Genomic DNA, 20,419 nt, shown 5'->3' with positions numbered 1-20,419 from the left:
AGTGAGTTCAGCGACTTATTTGAGCCTGGCCTATAGGGGTGATGAAAGGAAACCTGTACATCTTCACCTGCGTCCCGAAACCACGCCAAAGTACTTCAAAGAACGATCTCTGCCTTACGCATTGCGTGATAAAGTAGCAGAAGAGCTAGACAGACTGTCAAATGAAGGGATCATCACACCTGTCAGCCACTCGCTCTGGGCGACGCCAGTTGTACCTGTGCAGAAGAAGGACGGTTCAGTGCGTATTTGTTGTGATTTTAAGGTTACATTTAATCCGGCATGCATAACTGAACTGTACCCGCTGCCAAAGGTGGATGACTTATTCGCTTCACTGGGAGGAGGCTTTTGGTTTTCAAAACTCGACCTCCGCGATGCATACTTGCAAGTTCCCCTTGACGAAGAGTCACGTAAAAATTGCAGTTATAAGCACGCACAAGGGACTGTACCGTTACAACAGATTACCCTTTGGCATTGCATCGGCGCCCGCCTTGTTTCAAAGGAAAATGGAGTCTATGCTACGCGGCATACCAGGATGTCAAGTATACCTGGATGATGTCCTAATTTCTGAGAAGAAGGACGAATTCGGTCAGACTCTAAAGAAGGTATTCCAAGTATTCAGGGAGTACAGTGTCCGTCTGAAACGTGAGAAATGCGAGTTCGGCAAAGAACAGGTGACGTACATGGGTCACACAATCGACAGTAATGGACTGCATCCGTCAGAACTAAAAGTTGATGCAATTTCCAGGGCTATGCCACCGAGGAATGTGACGGAAGTACGTTCCTTCCTGGGACTGTTGACATATTACCAAAGTTTCCTGCCTAACATGTCAACGCTACTAGCACCCCTGTACGCATTGCTGGTACAAAATACCCGCTGGCGCTGGGGAAGAGAAGAAGCTAAGGCTTTCGACAATGCCAAGAAAACACTCGTAGAAGCGGAGTTCCTCGTACACTTTGATCCGTCGAGGGACGTCATCCTCGAATGTGATGCATCACCGTACGGCTTGGGAGCAGTACTTTCCCACAATATTGATGGCGTCGACAGGCCCATCGCGTTCAGATCAAGAACACTAAGTGATGCAGAGAAGAACTATTCTCACCTGGAAAAAGAAGCACTGGCTATCATTTTCGGCATCACAAAATTCAGCGACTACCTACTGGGAAGAAAATTCGTCCTGAAAACTGACCATCAGCCACTGGTGGGACTTCTTGGTGAAAACAAGCCTGTACCGACGGTAGCTGCAGCAAGGATACAGCGTTGGGCTCTGATACTGGCTGGCTACCAATATACACTGAAGTACAAGGCTGGGACAAACAATGGAAACGCTGACGCTCTTAGCCGGCTTCCAGTTCAGTATAACGTGCACCCCGATGGAATAAGTGACACAGCAATCAATGCTCTCGACATGTTCGACGCGAGCCCAATATCGGGGAAGCAGCTTGTGGACATCACACTCAAGGACCCAATTATGCAAAAGCTGAAAGCTAGGATCGTGAAGGGCTGGCCTGCAAAACTGGACGACCCGGATCTAGAACCATACTGGCCGAGACGTCATGAACTATCTGTTGAAAAAGACGCGATACTGCGTGGACAGCGCATAGTGATACCAGAACGAGCAAGAAACGCTCTGCTCGCAGAGCTTCACGGCACACACCAGGGAATTAATGCAACCAAAGCATTCATCAGAACCCTGATTTGGTGGCCAGGTATCGACCGAGACGTGGAACAACGAGTACGTTCGTGCCCGATATGCCAGCAGGCGGCATCATCACCACCATCTCAAGAGCTGCCATGGCCATCGTCCGCCGAACCGTGGACTCGCATACACATGGACTATGCGGGCCCCATTGAAGGGAAAATGATATTAGTCGTTGTGGATAGTCATTCTGGCTGGATAGAGGCTATCCCGGTAAAATCTGCAACTGCAGAAGTGACCGTTGTTCATCTCCGAGACATTTGTGCCCGCTTCGGAATACCAACGTGCATTGTAACTGACAACGACACCACATTCACAGGTGCGGCCTTCCAAGAATTCGTAAAGAGAAATGGGATTCGCCACATGCGAACAGCTCCTTGTCATCCGCAGTCAAACGGACTTGCAGAACGGGCTGTTAGAAGCGTAAAAGAAGCTCTTAAGAAGCTGACGGACGGACCCCTGGAAATCCGGCTCCAACGCTGGCTACATAACCACAGAAGGACACCATCAGCTGCCCATGGGGGAAAGGCTCCTGCGGAAATGTTATTCAATTTTCTGCCACGTAGTCGCTTGGATATAATCAAGGCCGATGTGCTCAAAAACCAAAAGACAACCCAGCAAGACGTGGACAGTCGTTTGAAACCTGGAGCACCTGTCTACGTGCGCAAACAATGCGATCGACCGGGATGGATGCCGGGTATCGTACTTGAGGGCCTAGGAAGTCACATGGCTAAAGTGCAAACGGCCCAGGGTATTGTCACACGCCACCTTGACCAGATGCGAACCCGCTACGGCGCAGATACCGCGGTTTCCGAAAGTGATACAGCTCACGCATCCGACCCATCCAACGCGGCCCATGACGCCACAGATGACACATCGGAGTCGACAGAAACCGTAGGACATCGATATTCGCTCCGACCGCGACACAGGTCACACCACTGACCACTTTCATGGGTGGGAAAGAGTGCTGCGTACGCCGCATAGCAACCGATCATGTGAGCGGTTATTCGAGACACACACACCTGCCCGAAACACTCGAGGCCGGACGCTGTCAAGTGAACTTTGTTCTCCCGCACTCAAGTGTAAACGTAAGACGAACGCTAAGACGCAGTCTCCTTCGAACTATCTGCCGGTACACACGGACCTTATGTATTCTCTAAAGTAATAAACTGGACCTCCATGTAACACCCCAGCTAACTGCGAAATTATTTTTGAAATATATATATATATACTCATGGAACGATGCGACAGCACCAGAGGGCACGTGTTTCGCCGTGTTTGCAGCTCGCCTGCTCTGGGTAGCTGCGCATCTGCGTGCAGCCATAGAAGCCATCTTAATCTGTAATTTTGAAGTAGGAGGGCACCAGCAAACTCTTAAGGCAATGCCCTAATTAACTTTTAATAATGTGATATACAGGTAACTCTCGTGACCAATTGAAGATACTTTACTGTAGCAAACAGGTCAACGGCGGAGGGTAACTTTGCGGGGGAGAGCGGTCTGCCTGCATTGACTGGCAGCAGGTTCCTCGACTGAAAAGGGAAGTTAGGGGGTGCGTGAAGGGTTAGGAAAGGCCTTCTATTGAAGACCGCTTATTTGCAGCATGCTCTAATAACTGCCCTTGTGCTTTGCTGAACTTTTTGAGGGTCGTCGACCTTCAAAAGTTCAGCAGAGCTCTTTCGATGACCTCGACGATTTTTGACTTTTTGGATGAGCTTCCGATGATAGACTATCTCGTCGAGCTGGGGTTCAGGTGTGTCGGTGAGGCTGCACAGCTTGTTGAAGCCTGCGTCTTGCATCAGATGTGGCTGGGGAGCTCATTACGGCACGTCTTAAAGTCAGTGGGGGTTGATCATGCGCACACAGTTACAAAGCTTTTCCTCTTTTCCCGTTTTCTTTGGTCGCCTTGTAGTGTTGTAGACACGCAATTTTCTTTATCGAAATTTCGTCCAACACTAATATATTGGATGCTGTTGAAAGTACCAAGCAGCAAAATGCAGGGTCTTTTCCTGTACACTTTGTTTATATACTAAAAGAACTAGGCCTTCAGTATTGCTGTCGTTGAACACAGCTGTGCGGCTGTGGACAAGAGCAAGGAACATACGAGCTCGATCTTCGGCCAGGCGGATTGCTTCACCGTTCGTGTCGGCTGCAGTTTTCTCATGTTGGGTTATGATGAGGATTACATCAGGAGCTTTTCCCGAGTGCGAAGCCCACACGAACAGGGTGCCGTCGGGGCAAACACAGCTGGCAGTGAAGGCACATAACCCAGAAGGAAAGAAATCTGTTGGATAGGGAGAAACGATACACAGAAAAATACACAGCGACCAATCTTGGCATTGGTAGATGTGCAATCGATTTACTACTTGGAAATATGATAGTTTGGTGGAATACGGATTATGGACTTTGCGGGATGGGCAATCTACGGCAACAACATGGAATAGTCGCCTGGTCGACCAATATAGGCTTATCGAGACGTATCATTTACAGGTCTGCAAAAAAAAAAAAGAAAGTTCAGTAGAAGTTATACAGCTGGCGTTTACGAACCACATGATATTGCATGGCGTAATCCATGCCTGAAGGCTGTTGACCGGAAAAGGTCGTACTGGTGACGATCAAGATTTCCCACGTTTTTGTCACACGCATAAGATAAATATAAATTCTTCTTTGTAACGTACCGAATGCAACGATGCTACATATATTCTACATGACTTTTTTGTCCCCTTTAGTTAAAACGCCTAATTCAAGGCAGGGCTCTTCCTCCAGAAAGATCGTACTTGATCGTACTTCTTCACAAACTCTTCTCGTTAACATTAAAGGGGTTGCTACAGGTCATCCCAGGAGTAAAGGTCGTTCTTTTCTTCTCTGTTTAAACCCCGCGGCTTCACAGTTGTTGGTGATGATGACGGTTGAGTTGCAGGTACTCGACAGCAAACTATCTTCAATAGTCGATAAGAGGTTTATTTACAGCAATAGATCTTATGTGGACAAAATTTACATGTTATGGCAAAGTCGCTGGTCCTCCGAGCAAGTCCGTTTGCTACGAAGTCCGCACGTCAAGTCCTCCTATATTTCCCCCAAACTCCCCCGCTCTCTGCTTTGTTTTCTGTCTCCCCGATGCCCTCCTTTCACGGGACTCATGTTACACACTCAGAAAAGTAGAATAAAACAACACCCCTCGCACAACAGTTAGCTTGTCAGCTCACCAAACGTCCTCGACACTCAAAATTTATCACCCGATGTCGTCAGCCACGGACACGTGCGAAGCACTGCTCACAGAAACGCGACCCTCCGTGTTTTGGCGCCAGAATCCGATGACTGCTTCCAGACCACATGTGTGGGAGAACAACAACAACAACAGATATATCTGTCATCAGAATATATGCATTCTGATGATGAAGTGGGGAGGTTTTCCGCTCTAGGAGTGGAACGCTACCCCATAGCTAGGGGGTCTAATAGGAGTGGTGACAATGATGAGTGATGACGATGATGAGCGATAACGGGAATGATCGGAGCGGCGATGGTGACCCTGATCGTGACCGTGATGGTGGGAATGTCCGAGAGTGCTGTTGGGCTCACAATGAGTCCTTTAGGCCTGTCGCCTCAAAAAAGCCAACATGATGTAAGGGTGGGAGAACAAACACTCCAAGTGGCCAGTCATTTCTGCGAAAGCGTGGGGACACATAGAAGTAAAACACAAAATAACGGGCCCTTCTGTCGCACAGCAGGTTTCCACTTTACATCAGGTTATCACATATAAACGTAAAAACAGTGCCTTGCACCAATCTCACCCTGCATTGAAAGTTTCACAGCGAAGAGGGCAATAGAAACGGAGCAAATGGGCACCGTGGATACCGGAACGCATGCATCTCTGATATCACAGACCTCACCTCAATGCGAGGCATTGCGCGAGAAGTCACGTAGTTATGAAAATTACTGTTGCCTTTCTGTTTATAGTCAACAGACAAAAGCCCACAGAACCTACAGGCTTACTATAGACTAACTGTTGATCTTATGTTGACATAGCTAGTTTAATTCTTGTTGACTTATGGCCCATTACTTTCTGTAGACATTTGTCTGCAGAAATTTTGTGTATTTTTCTGTGGACTGTGTCACTATACTAGTTTATTTCCTGTTGACTTATGACACAAAACTTTCTGCAGACAAGTATAAACACGATCCAGGGTCTTCCTTTTGACATGCGCGAATGGAACAAGAAACGTTATACTTTTCCTTTCCTGCATGTTTGACTAGTAACTGATAAAATGGAACAGATGCCAGTTAGCTGGCGGAGAAACTCTATACTGAAGAAGCATCAGCCTCGTCACACAAACCTGCACAACAAATTTGTGATATGTCACTTTTTTTTCGCGCGGCACAGAATAGTTAAGACAGGAAGGATATTGCTGCCTCTGCGAATGAAAAATATTAGCGTTCCTTGCGATGCCTCCACGTTTCAATCGAATAACATACGGGTACAATGAAATTCTATGCCTGAGTGCTGCAGGTTTCTGGCTTGTATTTCTTGCCAGTGCGCGCTGACGGTAACTCGTAAAGCATTACATTTTTGGTAAGTACAGAACCGAACTCGAAACGTCTTTCCTGCGACATGGGTACGGAATGGCTGAGCTCTGCATACATCTCCACCCTGGAAAATGCACTCACTCTTCCACTCCGGAACACATTAACCGTTACCACATTATGTAACCGAATTTCTCCAATGTATAAAGCCATGGCGTTTTGTGCACGCTATTTCTTTACCCGAGGTACCAGAAGGTACCTCGGGGCGGCATCTGTCGCACATGGTTAACGAATCGCAGAGCGTGCATGTCCGCTTACCACGTTCACCCAGTACCGGTGTCAAGGTCACGAACATTCCATAGCAAGCGCCAGCAAGAAAATGATACACTAACAGCTGAGTCAGACGTTTTCGCAGCGTTACCCGTCCTTGAAAAGCCAACGTTTAAATTCCAAAACACACCACGCTATTCTGGGATCCCATTCTATAACAAACGAACAGCCGTGCAGCTGCAGCCTGAAAACACATTGGCAGTCGCTGGGTCATTGGACGTTTGTTTACGCCGGGAGGTTTTTTACGCCTTCACAAATACTTCCAGACAGACCGCAGACAGCCGACTGCCGAACGCTCACAACCGAGAGCGACACTAAGAGCTGTAGGAGAAACTGGAATGCTCGATGGAACAAGAAAAGTGAAGTCGGCAGAGCAGGCGGAAAGGGGAAGAGTAGAGATGATTCACAATGTGAAAACAACTCGTAGCACGTTGTAGCTGTCTGCAGAATAAGAGGGCGGAGAAGGCGTTGCCTCATGTCTGCCCTTTGGGGTATTAAAGGTCGCTATATAGGCGAAGAAACGTGGCGTCTATGCTCTCGGTGTTACCCGACGTCTGTACAGGTGTCGCAATGTACGCACGCGACACTCGAATGAGACAGCCATCTCCTTTTGGCCGCACTCATTAAGCCATTCAGCTGTGCTTGCATGATATATTGACGGCGGACAACCGTTTTCTGCAGTCATATGCTGAATAGATGACCTTAGCCCCTCCGTCATCGATTACGTTTCGCCGCCTGCCAAAGCATGCTAGTGGGCATTATCAGTTTTATCAGCCTATCATCCTAGGCACTTTCCTCGCTTCTTGCCCACCACAGCAAAATATAACCTCGAACCCGTTTTCTCGTGTCGTCACATGTTTGTGAACAGAGGGTCGTCTATAGTGTCAGATTCTTTCTCTTTTCTCCCTCTCTCTCTCTCTCTCATTTTAATGATTAGCAAGTCAGTAGGTGCCAGTATTGCCATGGCCCCGAAAGACTGAAACTTCAAAGTAGCGTAAAAAATTGTTTGCGCAAACAGGAGTCGCAACTTCGTCTGCAGTGTTGGTCATCATTACAGACGATACATTGATGCTTTCGTTTAATTGTCAGAGCCGCGAAGCAACTGTGGCTATGAGCGGTGTACACACGCGGGCAGATGGCGAGAGGACAGCAGGAAGTCGAACATAGTAGTATCGGTTTTATAGATGCATTGCCGGGTGCGACCGTAACTTTCATGGATGCCTAGGTGTGGTGTCGCGCAGAGCCGATAGCGCGCGGGTGTAAGAAGCACCATGATGATCGCTATCAATAAAGGATTCTGGAATGGGATGTCTGGCTGAGCGGACACAACACTAGGTTCATGTCCTCTTTCAGAACCGAGACCTACAACGGTGTTGTTCCAGTTTCATTTGCAAAATCGGTTCGAACATATTTGAAATGCTGTCGAAAAAAAAGCAGTATTCAGTGTTGAAATGATGCGCTTCACACTGTTAGTGCGCGTAGTAACAGAAGCTACCCGGAAGAATAAAATAGCCTCGAGATCGCACACACTGTTGCCACTATGCGGCTGCTCCGTGAACTGCCCCTAGTGAGGATGCACAGCTTGAGCCAGTCTTTCGGTGTGGTCATCGTGCTCGAAAACGTGTTTGGAAGGCTCAGTTTCTGGACATTTGAGCTTCTTAAAGTCCTCAAAATGAGTGAAAATTACTTTGTGGATAACTTTTTTGAGTTTATATAGCTCCATGCACCAGCGTGCTTAGCTGGGAAGATGACTACTGAACGTGCGTATGTTCGAGTAGGTGAATCCCATTCGGCATTTGTTATATTTGTCACTGCGGTTCTGTGTGTCAAACGAAATGTACAATCACAAATGTACAAAGTTTTGTATTTTTTTGTACTTTTATTTTGTAACAGCTTTTTTATCATAAGTATAACGACGTCACAGTTATTTATATAATGGCTATTTTATAAGCGCTAGCAGTTCGAAGCTACTTCATCATGGTCAGTTGCGAAATTCTACTCGCGCTAAACACAGGTTGCAAAGAATGTATGGATACATAGAAAGCGTGGAATATATGCAGGAATATACGTATGACATGGGTGTTTTTGAATGAGTAAATTTCAAGCATTCACCTGATTTTATGTGACCGTATGACGGATCTGACTTTTATCTTTCACATACGTGATCGTTGGAACACACGCATACAATAAAATGATATCACAAATCTATCATAATAATGCATTTGTCTGAACATTAATGTACAGGCAAATAGATTATTTTATTTTTATTTTTTCACGTTAGGTGAAACACCGTGTTAATGCTCTGAAATTCTCTTGCGCTCATTCTCCTTGTTCATCCGCACAAAGGTTCAACAGCCAGTATACCTGTAGGCTGATACGAGTAACGGGTAGGAAAAATTCCTGAGAAATTAGGATACGAACACGATTAGGAGTTTAGGAGCGTGCCGCTTTATAATTCTGTAGTGAGTTTGTTCAATTTCCGTGCCACGCGTTCTAGCCGCATTGCGGAGAAGTCGTCTCGCAAGTCAAAAATAAGATCATTTGCTTGTAATAGGAATATATTTCACAAATGTATTAACTTAAGCCAGATGGTGTAGCTCGCTGCAACACATCTTAAACACAACTTCGCCCTGTGGAGCAGGGAAAGGGGCACCTTAGCGCAGGGGCGGATCCAGGCCCTAGGTTTGGGGGGTGGGGAGCGGTTTTTTTGTTGAAGCGCGTACTGGAGGAGGGGAGAGGGGGAAATCTAATATATAAACTGACGTTTTGACGTTTGACCCCCCCCCCCCCCCCTCCCGGGTCCGCCACTGCCTTAGCGGCACTTGGGAGAAATAACGGAAGATACGGTTTCGAGCATCCCACTCGTGTTTGAGCATTGAACGGGCCAAATTCTCCGGGCACGACAGTGCCCAGGTCTTCCTATTTTTATGCGGCCCGAACGGTGGACCTACTGGACCAATGTCAACGCGGGGGGCAACACAAAGAATAGTCCTAGATTTCATGAAGGAGAGTAACCTCCTAGGTACTCTCTGACAGCAAAGAAGAAATAGACAACGCTGTGAACTGAGTGACCAACAACCTGTGATCAACTGTGAACTGGACCAACTGTGAACAACGAACCTTTGACCAACTAATGTGACCTGCTGTAACAAATGTGACAAACTGAAAGGTATTATGGTGAACTGTATGGTGTGAATCGAAGGTGACCACGAGATGACACAGCCACCGAACTTTGCACTGAACGTATCATCGCTGTGTGTCGTGTGCCTAGTTGCTGCGTCCCGTTTTTTCGTGTTTGCCTTTCTTTCTTGTCTTTTTTTTTTGTCTCTCCCTCTCTGTGGGAACTTGCCGCCCGTCTCGGCAGGCAGACCGCCCTCTCTTCCTTATTTTTTTTTCTTTCTTTGGATGAACGAACCCCCCCCCCCCCCCTGAACGGTAGCCCTTTCAGTACACATAGGGCCCGGTAACACATCTTTCTAGGGCTAATCAAATAAATTTACCTTTTCACCGCCTCCTTGTTGGTTTTCGCAGAGAGAACTCAACCTTAATAAGCATTTGCTTTGACACAATTCATTTATAGCCATAAAACTCACCCGCGTACCATCTCTTCTCAGCTCGCATTCCGGCTATAACGATTTAGCGTTTAGTCAGTGCTTATCTCAGTCGGTAAAACATTATTGTTTAGACAACACAGCAGCATACTCAGTGGTCTTAACTGTAGCATAGCCGTAACGTCCTAACCATAGCTGTGGCAGTGCCATGTAAAAGTGTTTTCTCCAGAAGACTCCCATATCGCTAAATACATATTTTCCGCCCGTAAGCAGTGCGTTGAAATGCCTGCCCTCTTATGAATTTTACAAAAGGTAACCAGTAGTCCCATAACAGCATAACGGTGTAGAACCCAACAAGTTACATGTTTCCGTTCGCGACGGTGCGTAATTATGGAAGTAAGCCGCTGCAAATGTTGCGAGGAGCTATAACCGTTGCGAGATAACTATACGGAGCAGTTCGTAGTTGCGCTGTGGTTTCTAACTAAGCATACAAAAGGGTCCGGTTGTTACATGACTGGAAAAAACGTAGCGACGACGGAGGTAAGCAGATACACAAAACGCGGTGAACGTCAAACTTGCAACCTTTGTTTCGAATGGCCAGAAAAGGTAAACCAACACAAGATCAACAGCGCCCTCTAGCACACGTGAGATAACACAACACCTTATAAGCGATACCGTTTGCCGTTGTCGACGAACATATTTGTGCGAGAGCATCGCAGTGGGTGTGGTAACACCCCAAGCAGCACGCCAATACTGGTCCAATATTGGACCCATATTTGCTGCCAAGATTGCCAATATTGGTCCAATATGGACTGCCAATATTGGACCAATATGGGCTGCCCATATTGGCAAGCCCATTTTGCGCCAATATTGCCAATATTGCTGTGATTACGCCAACGGGTAGTTCGTGTAATAATTAAGCATTATCCAGTTTCATATGCACCACTGATATTACTTCTCTCTTCTTTTTCATTTTGGCAGATCTCATTGATCCACGTTGCATACAATTACAAAAACAACACTACGTCGCCCCAAAAACGAAGAACGGATGCTACGCCCGTCTTGCTGAAGGACACAGGCAGTCGTATTGCCAACTGTAGAATGGGACAAACGAAAGCTTGCCCACATCACATTTCAAAAATAGTACTGCTCTCGCCCTAGAAACGAAGAGAAGGATCAACTAGTGCTAGGCAGGCAGTCCCACGGAACTGCCAATGCCAAACATCCCTCAGAAGCCTTCATTGGGATCGCAACAGTCTATGAACCAAAATTTTCCAACCCGCTCCGAGAGTACAAACGAGCGAAACACTCCCGTGAGGGTGATGGACATACGCCTCAGCAACTCACTGCTTGCAGTAACTTGAAAGCACCTCACTTTACAGAAGAGCCATCCCTTCCTATCAAACATTGTGTTTTTTACTTGACCTGCCGCAATTCCGTTATCATTAGAGGAACCAGCGACATTGTAGCCCGTATGAGACGTCCGATTCGACTGTCGCGCATGCGCATTAGTTGTAGGACGCGTGATTTTGCTCAAACGAAAACGCTCGCTCTCAGTCGGTTCGACTGATTGTCATTGGCATCGCGAAGCAAGATGGCGACTGCTTGCAGAACACAGGGGTGACACAAACCCGTCATTGTTGTAACTACCCTCAAGCGGGTGGTTTCGGCAAAACTGCCATCTTATCCTAGTCGCACGTCATAGAAAACGTGATTTTGAGGTCATCTGACTTTGTTAACATGTCGTTTTGCCGCTTACCGACATATTTTCACCGTCAAAACACCAAGAGATGACCGTATTTTGTCAGCGAAAACTATGCGGTGCTTATTCCGCAACATGATAGCCCATTTCACCTTAGTTTAAGTACATCGCATCGGCTCGGTAAGTCTTAACGCGCGGTCGTCATCACATCTTTGGAAGTTGTCAACAATGCGACGCTTTATGTGTAAAACTTCGCGTTTTACTGCGAGCTTATCGGATAAAAATAATTACCGTGATCGAAAAACTTCGAAAACGTCGTCCAGAAACAATAACCGCATTGTTTATAAACAATGCGGTTATTGTTTCTGGACGACGTTTTCAATTGAAGTGCCAGGTACAAACGGTTTGGCCGCCGATCACGGGCGCCGCCATCTTTAAGATCACGTGTGCCTTGACGTTTGCTGTGACGTGCGACCAGGACCTGTCCAGGATGCATTGCGTTCGCCCAGCACGCTTTCGTCAACGGAGCAATACATTGGGTGCCACCCCTGTGTTCCAGAAAGTGGAAAGTTGAGTTGTTGAGTTCTAGTGAACAATAGGACTGCCACGTACGTTGGCTGTTTCGAACAATGTGTATCATGTGCGGGAAGTTGTTGGATGTAACGACGTATAACGCGCATGCGGCGGTTAAGTGGCGTCGGCCGCGCATGAGGAGCAGTGGAAGCAGCAGCATCATGTTACAAGCAGAAGGGATTCTCCACAACACTGTGATTGGCCGAGGCCTCTACCATCATCGCAAAGTTTGCCTCCATTGACATAGGAACTTTCTCGTTAGGGACAGTCAATAAGTTCCCGCTGCTCTACAAAATGGCAGTACATCTTGTGTTGCCACTTTCGACAACGTATGCATGTGAATATATCTTCAAGACTTACATATCTAAAAAGCAAGTACAGAAATCGCCTGTGTGTCAGTGCAGATATGCATGCGTCTAAGTTGGATTGCACCACATATGAATGCACTTTCAAAAATGATATAGTCCAGCCTTTGTTTCCAGATTTTTTTTCTCGCACACAATGAATGATCTCGTTTCGCACTCACAATTTGTTGCATTCGTATATCCCACAAATTCATATACCCCCCACGCACGCGCTGAAGGTATCCCCCATCAATTCCCCAAGCGCACAAGGGATCGGTCCCCGACAAATGTATGGCTGAGAAGCCCTTATCTAGTTTATTGAGGGCGTTCTTCGATGTCTGCCGACTAGAGTCGAAGCGTCTGCAGGTGAAGAGTATGTACTCTTTGTCGTCCAGGCTTCCGCATATAGAACATTTCGGCAAACGAACGAACACCTATTTTATGCAGGAATGCTGCTCAGCTGTAAACGGGACAATGCGTCGCAGACAATGTTCACGGACCCTAACGGCCCTGACATCTTAGATAGGAGGCGATAGGTACATTCTTAAAAATGAACTTCACCGCATAGCACCCTCCTAGCCAACCATCATCTCGAATGATATCGTTATCTGCATTGATTTGTTGAGAACAGGAGGCGTACGCCTTTTTTGTGACACTTATGCTGTTCATAATTGTCACAGAAAAAGGCGTACGCCTCCCGTTTTCAACAAATCAGGGCATATAACGATATCATTCGAGATTATGGTTGGCTAGGGGCGTGCTATGCGGTGAAGTTCATTTCTAGGAGTGTACAGTTTGGGTCGATTACTGCGAGCAACGAGTGTTGCACGTTGTCCCATAGTCCCACGTTCTTAGAGATCCGATCCGCAATGCGGTGAGCAAATAGCTTTCGTTAAAGTAGCAGTGAAAGACCCGTCCTTAATTTCTCCGTTTTTGACTACGCCGGGTTCGATGAGAAACGAGCGTTTTTGCAGGAGAGCATATGATCCTCTTTGAATCGTAGCGCTCAAGAAGCCCCTGGACTCTTTCAAGGAGCCTGTAAGAGAATGAGTGAGGTTGGCGTCACCCAATGACGCGGAGGAATTGGAATCACGATCGTGGAGCTCGCTCACGGCTGCTCGTTGCGCTGCTCCTGCGTCATACTGTGCTTTCTACGTCATGGCAGCAGCTCGGGCTGCGCCTTCCAGATTATGCCCCTCCTATAAAATACTCATTTTCCGATGCGTTCTTGTGAATTCAATTGACCAACGTTAAAGCGCCGTTTTGGGGCAAGTATTTTGCATGGCCGCTGCTGGTTGACTTAAGCTTGATTAATTAAGGAGGCTCTTGAGGAATTCTAAATGTCATTTTAATCCTTCCTTAAACGACATGTTCTTTTCCAGCGTCCTGTTTCCAGTCTGCGTCCAGTCAGCGTCTCGTTTCATGAATATTATTTATCCATAAAGGTCACACATCAGCTCATTCTAGAAGCTGCATCTCATGATGCCATCCTCGAGATGTCATCAATGTTTATGTGACAGTCGTTTCACCCTGCGACAAAACAATGTGCGGTAAAACGTTTGACACGTAGGACGTGAGCGGACGCAGACACCAAGACATAACTCACCTTTTCTGTCATGAAGACAGCGTAAAGTAATCCACTAGAAACTCAACTTGTGTAGCTATGCCAAACACGTATAACAATGGTAAAAGTGCTAGCGCGCAAGTGCAGGCGAGCTGGTAGATTGTAAAACGACGAAAAGCCTGAGACAAGGAGCAAAGAGAAACACACACAACACGTTCTCAAAACATGTTGTGTGTGTTCCTTTTTGCTCCTTTTCTCAAGTCTTTCGTCGTTTTGCGTATAACAATGCTGTTTCAGGATAATGCACGAGTTATGGTGCGGTCTGACATATTGACACCCTATTAAAGCCTGGCTGCTGACTCAAAGCATCACACACATGAGTCCCTCGAGTTGTCTTACAATATATTACGTGCCTGCGTGACGGTAACATAAACAAGAATCACATGCGAAGTTATGGTACGTGAGAGTGAACAAGTATGGGACGACGCGCATTTATGAACTGGTCTGATAGCTGGTGATTTTGTTTGACAGCCTGTACGGACACATATAGTTTATAGAAGGCGTTAATTTTCATTCTTTGGAGACTTTTGATAAATCAAAGCTGCGAGACCAGCATGGATGTGGTTCTTGCAGTTCAGTTACACGAATTGCCACCCATTTTTCTATCTCGCTTTCGCCCGAAATTCTCCAATTAAGAAGTTAATTAATTTTGGGTAATTGGACATCTTGTAGTTACATACTCTCTTGGAGAGGATGTCCAACAGGCGGTAGAACCCACGTGCAAAAACGACTTCTATGCTGCCCTCATAGCTGTTTTATGTAGAAAATATCGATAACGGATACAAGTGAACACCTTGTGTAACCGCAATATCGAAGATCCATTATTTTTACCTTGCCGTTATCAAACAAGACTGCTGATAAACGTGTGTAGCCTCACATGAGAGCGCATTGCAACACCAGGCAATTATGGTGAACTCTGCTCCATAGTGAGTCGACGTGTAGTAGTTGCAAGCTAAAATGTAAACCTGTGTTGCGAGCGTTAGTCGGGCTGTGTTGGGCGAATTCCAGTCCCGAATACGTCTAGTGCGTACTGGTCGTAGCGAAAGCCAGAATCCAGAGAGCAGACGCATGTAAATCACTGCTGTTTCACTGCAGGTTTCCCAGCGTTTATGCTCTGGCGTGAATGATACGAACTACATGCTAGCAATTGTCTTATTCTTATTTCATAGAAATAATTTGCTATTGCGGTTTCGGTTAGCGCAACACGGCTCTCAGCACGGTGACTTATGGCGCAGATATAGTCCGACCTAACTGTGCTGCGCGTACGCGCGCTGCACAGTTGCACTACGCCTCACACCCTCTATATTCTAGTCACACTAAATCACACCCTCTATAGTCTAGTGGCTAGCGCGGCCGGCGGCATTCAACGCGCTAGGACGTCGCCCGCGCAGAATAGAACATGTTCTATTTTTCACCGACGGCGCTCGCGCAGTCAGATCAGCGTAGTCGCAGTCGCGCTGCTGCAGTCAGAGCAACTTTGCGCATGCGCAACGGTCGCAGGCCACTGCTGACGCGCGTCTGACTACAAACGCATATTTCCCGGATCGCTTCGCTTGGCGTGTCTGACTTCGGCTGTCGCTGACTGCGACGCCAAAAACGTTAGACTATATCTGCGCCTTTACTGTTGTCCGCAACGCAGGTGCAACGACGCCAGACAATTAGTTATCCCACGGCCACTTGCGCACCTCGTCGCTTCTCCGACGGAGAAGCGACGACGCGCGCGCAAGTGGCCGTGGTTATCCTGACGTGTGGTGATTTGGATTCTAAAACTTGAGACACATTAATTGCTGTTAATTGTCATTCATAAAAAAGGAAAAAGAAACATGCTCGTGTACCGTGAAATGCTTTAAAAGGGCAAATGTACCAGTACTTGCTTCAGAGACAATGCAAATAGGGCACAATACGTTAAGTGATACGCTCGTTAGCAGAGGAGAAGCAATTTCTTTCCGAAATCTTTTTTCGTCGCAGTATAGGGATTTCATTGAAAACTACGAGAAACAGATTTCCTTCTGTCCGTCTGCGGTTAGACGACGCTATAAATCCTGGGGGGAAATAAAACGCCCTGGAAGCAAGCAATAAACCTGTCTGGTGTCGCGGATCTTGCAATGAGTCCTTTGGGCAAATACATGCCATGTAAAGGCCGAGGTAGGGGTAGTGAAAGAAAGCGGGTAAAAGCGTCCAGGTGACAAGTGATATTTCTTTTTCCGGTTTTTGTCACCTGTGCTTTGTGTTAGCCAGACAATATGACAGGTACGGCTGAAGTAGTGTAGCTGTCAGTGGAAAGCTACGTATCATTGACAGAGTTTCCCGTCGTATAATCCAAATAAAGTCCTTTGTCTCTTCTCTATACGGAACTGCGCAACGTTGCGGTCAAATTGACCGACAGAAGACGCATGAAGATAAGACATTCTTTTCCGAGTTTAGTCTTTTTTTTTGGGGGGGGGGATACCACATGATGCGCATTTGTGTCTGCGAGGCGCATTCGTTGTGGCTTAATTTACGAGACAAAAGGAAATAGTAATAGTAGCCGACTTATCGTGTGTGATGCGATCTTGTAGCGTCTACCAAATAGCCCACATGGTTGGCCTGTGCCACTTGGTAAGATTGTTTGCGCTAGCCTGAATGCCTTGGGAACACTCTTTCACTGTGCATTAACTGTTTTTCCTTGTATTTTTTTATATAAACTTTCATATCCCCCGCAGCATGGTTTGGCACGTGGGTTATTTCACCCGCGGCGGCTTGACACCTGGAACATCAACAGATGATTATGGGCCTAATAAGATCAAACCAGTCGTTACATTCACCATATACCACGTAAGCCCCGGCCCGGTTTCTGAAGTTGTTAAAGGGGTTGTGAATCCAATCCCGAATATTACACGGAATCATGGTTCAAATGTTGGTTTGTAGCTGCTAAACAACTCCGTCGAAACCCCTTCACGCTGCACTCCCGCGTCCCGGAGTTATGGCACTGTGAATATGAGAGGATCCTTTCGCTCTTGGCTCGCCTCTTCCTCGTCCGATCTCAGTATGACCCAGCGCGCAACGGAAGTGCCTGGTTTCCCGTCCTCATGACGTCGCCTGTAAACAGGAACGAGCGCTGGGACGCGGCGCGGTGAAGTGCTCGGAACTGAAGCATAAAGAGTGGAAGCGCTATGAGGTTGAGCCAACGCCATTTAGATACAGAAGACCTGCTTGTTGCCTCCTCTCCCTCCTTCGCTACGTCGACACATAAAGTCAGAATTCGTCTGCTACTGCGAATCGTCGTTCTGCGAATTCAAGAACTCGCAAATGATTGCAGCTAACTTAGAACCTGTACACCTGAATATGTAGACAAAAAGTGCAACACGCTTTCCACAAAATCAGTTTTAAGAAAGATATGGGACCGTTTTGCGCTTTATTTTCAAGTTTTCCCATTCAGTACGCGGGGACTTTCAATCACTACTCGCAGCCACGACCGCTGACAGCACGTTCGTGATTGGCCACCGCCGTTGAAAATACGATCCTGATTGGCTGACTATTAGTTGTTCCGTCACGTCGACGAGTAAGCAGACTTTAGCTATCTAGGCAGTGTTGTGGTAGAGCCGGTCAAACCGGTCAAAACGTCACTTCCCGCGTATTTCATCGAGTTGCTCGGCAAAGCTTGGCGCCATGGTCGGCGGGGGCCTCGAAAATGGGAGATTTTTGAGATTCGGTAGCATAAAAGATAATAGGATGTGGGAGGTGGGACTTCGCGTAGGAAGTGCGTGGAGTGAAGCGTACAGACGCTGCTAGAGACAAAGTTCTATCCCTGTGGTTTCTCAACCCCTTTAAGACTTCAGGCCCAATACACGTATCTCTCTACATGAGGACAGTATTTCGAGAGAACGTTTGATAAAGACTACAGGAACGTGTATCTTTTGACATCTACAAAACGACATGTACAATACAAAATAAAGTATATTTACTAGAATTTGTATATTTTTGTTAACTCTCACTGTACTGTAGACGCAAGTATTCAGCCTTCAAATGCGTGTTATGATGTCTTAGTACCTCATAAAATAGCACAAAACGCAGGCTATCTGGTGGACGAAATCCATGGTGAAACAAGCTTGAGCAATGGGCGACACGAATTGTCTAATTTCGCCTAATTCGTGTTGCCCATGGCTTAGGCTTGTTTCATCGTGGACTTAGTAGCTCCGGTTATTCAGTCGTTTGACCTAAATGAGAAAAGAACACGGAGGAGGAGGTATGTAGAAAAGATATACGAAACAGCCTCAACACACTTTCAAGGCCATGGCAAGAAGCGTTGAAATTTTTGCGACGAAGTTTTGAGGACCTTGTCAAATTTAGCTATTTACCCACTACATCAGTGGTTCCCAATATTTTGGTTTCATGCACCCCTTTTCCGTTCATCAAAGCCTTACCACGTCTCCATAGCTCCCCGTCTTCGCGGCCCTAAAAAATGTTTTCAAGTTATAACCACGTACTATTCCTGCGTCAGGCATCATATAGCCGATACCCATTGGCCAAAGGACATTGCACGCTCCGCGATTAGTTGACAAAGTTTCGAAATAGCACTCTTTCGCAGACATCCTGCTGGATGTCGGCCGAAGACGCACATTCCCCAAGGGCGGCAGTCGTGACGTTGCCCACCTCTGTGAGGCCGACAACGGCGAGCCTTTTCACCAGCACCACCACCACCATCCTGGCGGACACCTGCAAGCCCACTGGCAGCGTCTCGGCGATGTCTGTTGACAGCACGCAGCACCCTCAAAATATGTTCTGAAAACAACTACGGTATCAGGTGACCGAAGAGACCAGATTTTCTCATTGGGACAACTTCATATATTTTACAATTAAAAAGTTAATTATTGAAAGTTAACTAGGACATTGCCTTAGGAGTTTGTTGGTGTCCTCTTAAGGAGTGCCCTTCAGCGTATGATATATTGCAACTGACTTCATCTTGGAAAAGTGATATATATGTTTAAAAAAAATCTGTTCGCATTTAGCTGGGACACCTGTATGAAACTAAAATATGATCAGAATCGAAGGAAACGGCAATCAGAAGAAAGGGCGGCCCGAAGGAAACCCAAACAGCCCCTAAAGTCCAGCACCGAGCGATCGAGAGGAGCCGCCTTCGCGTGTCATTCGAGGCGAACGAGTTTGGCCACGCGTACAGTTTCTTTCACTAAAATCCCGCAAAGGAGCAAAAGAGTCGGAGATCGTGAAGTTTTCATGTAAAACACTGCGGCCTGGACACGACTCAGCCCGGCCCAATTTTTTTGTAGTGTAAGTACAACTACTACCTACCTCTTGAAATTGTCTTTAACTACTATAGTGTAACTACATCACAGCACCGATAGCTAAAACTACTTTTTAACTATACTGCGACGTAGTTTAACTACATTTTAAGAACCTGGGTGTTTTGTGCGCGTTGTTACACAGGGTGTCCAGCCGAAAGTACACTTACGGTATAAACAGAACGATGCGCTCTATGTGAAGCACAGCTGAATGGATAGTATTCAGAACCCTGTGTTTTAGTCGCCTTTTCTTTTCAGAAAACACCCATAGAAAATTAAGTACTACACAGTGGAGTAGAGTGCTGTTGCCAACACAGCCCAATATCATAGAAAATACATATAGTCGAGAGGAAGAAAGGACCTCGACGTCCAGAGCAGCAGTGTACACACAAACTTCATTTAAACTAGGTAGCGAAATATTTGTACCGTATTGAATTGTATTGTATTTATTTTGATGTCGCATAGAAATGAAGGGTCAGGTGCTAAAGGGAAGGAAATCCCTGACAAGGCATCTGACCCTTTACAGTAGTTCAGTAGAAGCATGATTGTACCAATTGAATAGTGTAGTACAATATGACTTATAATCACTACATTATACTAGTAACACTTCTAATGACACTTATATCGATTCAAACAACTCTTTCGTCAAAATTTTTCTATATGTACATAAATTTGTATGTGTTCCAAATAAAAGACTCCATGAACTGATAAATATGACATTACAGACATACAAAACTGGTAGAACTATGCTGTTACATATAATTATTACCTTTTAGCAAGTCCATGCAGAGTGGCACTGC

At 46.4% G+C, this 20,419-nt stretch overlaps 1 protein-coding gene across 1 annotated transcript; it reads left to right on the top strand.

Annotated features, from left to right (window-relative positions):
• Positions 1-371: 371 nt before the first annotated feature.
• Positions 372-2,639, top strand: LOC135384742 (uncharacterized protein K02A2.6-like). The gene has a single exon (XM_064613931.1). The coding sequence runs from the start codon at positions 372-374 to the stop codon at positions 2,637-2,639; it is 2,268 nt and encodes a 755-aa protein (XP_064470001.1).
• The last annotated feature ends 17,780 nt before the right edge of the window (positions 2,640-20,419 follow it).

Source organism: Ornithodoros turicata, chromosome 2, assembly GCF_037126465.1.
Source record: "Ornithodoros turicata isolate Travis chromosome 2, ASM3712646v1, whole genome shotgun sequence".
NCBI classification, from domain to species: Eukaryota; Metazoa; Arthropoda; class Arachnida; order Ixodida; family Argasidae; genus Ornithodoros; species Ornithodoros turicata.
The sequence above is the reverse complement of the archived record's forward strand: the minus strand, read 5'-3'. Positions and strand labels throughout refer to the sequence as shown.

Bases quoted from the DNA above. Each gene is read 5' to 3' on its own strand.
- LOC135384742 (XM_064613931.1), top strand. From the start codon at position 372: ATGCATACTTGCAAGTTCCCCTTGACGAAGAGTCACGTAAAAATTGCA.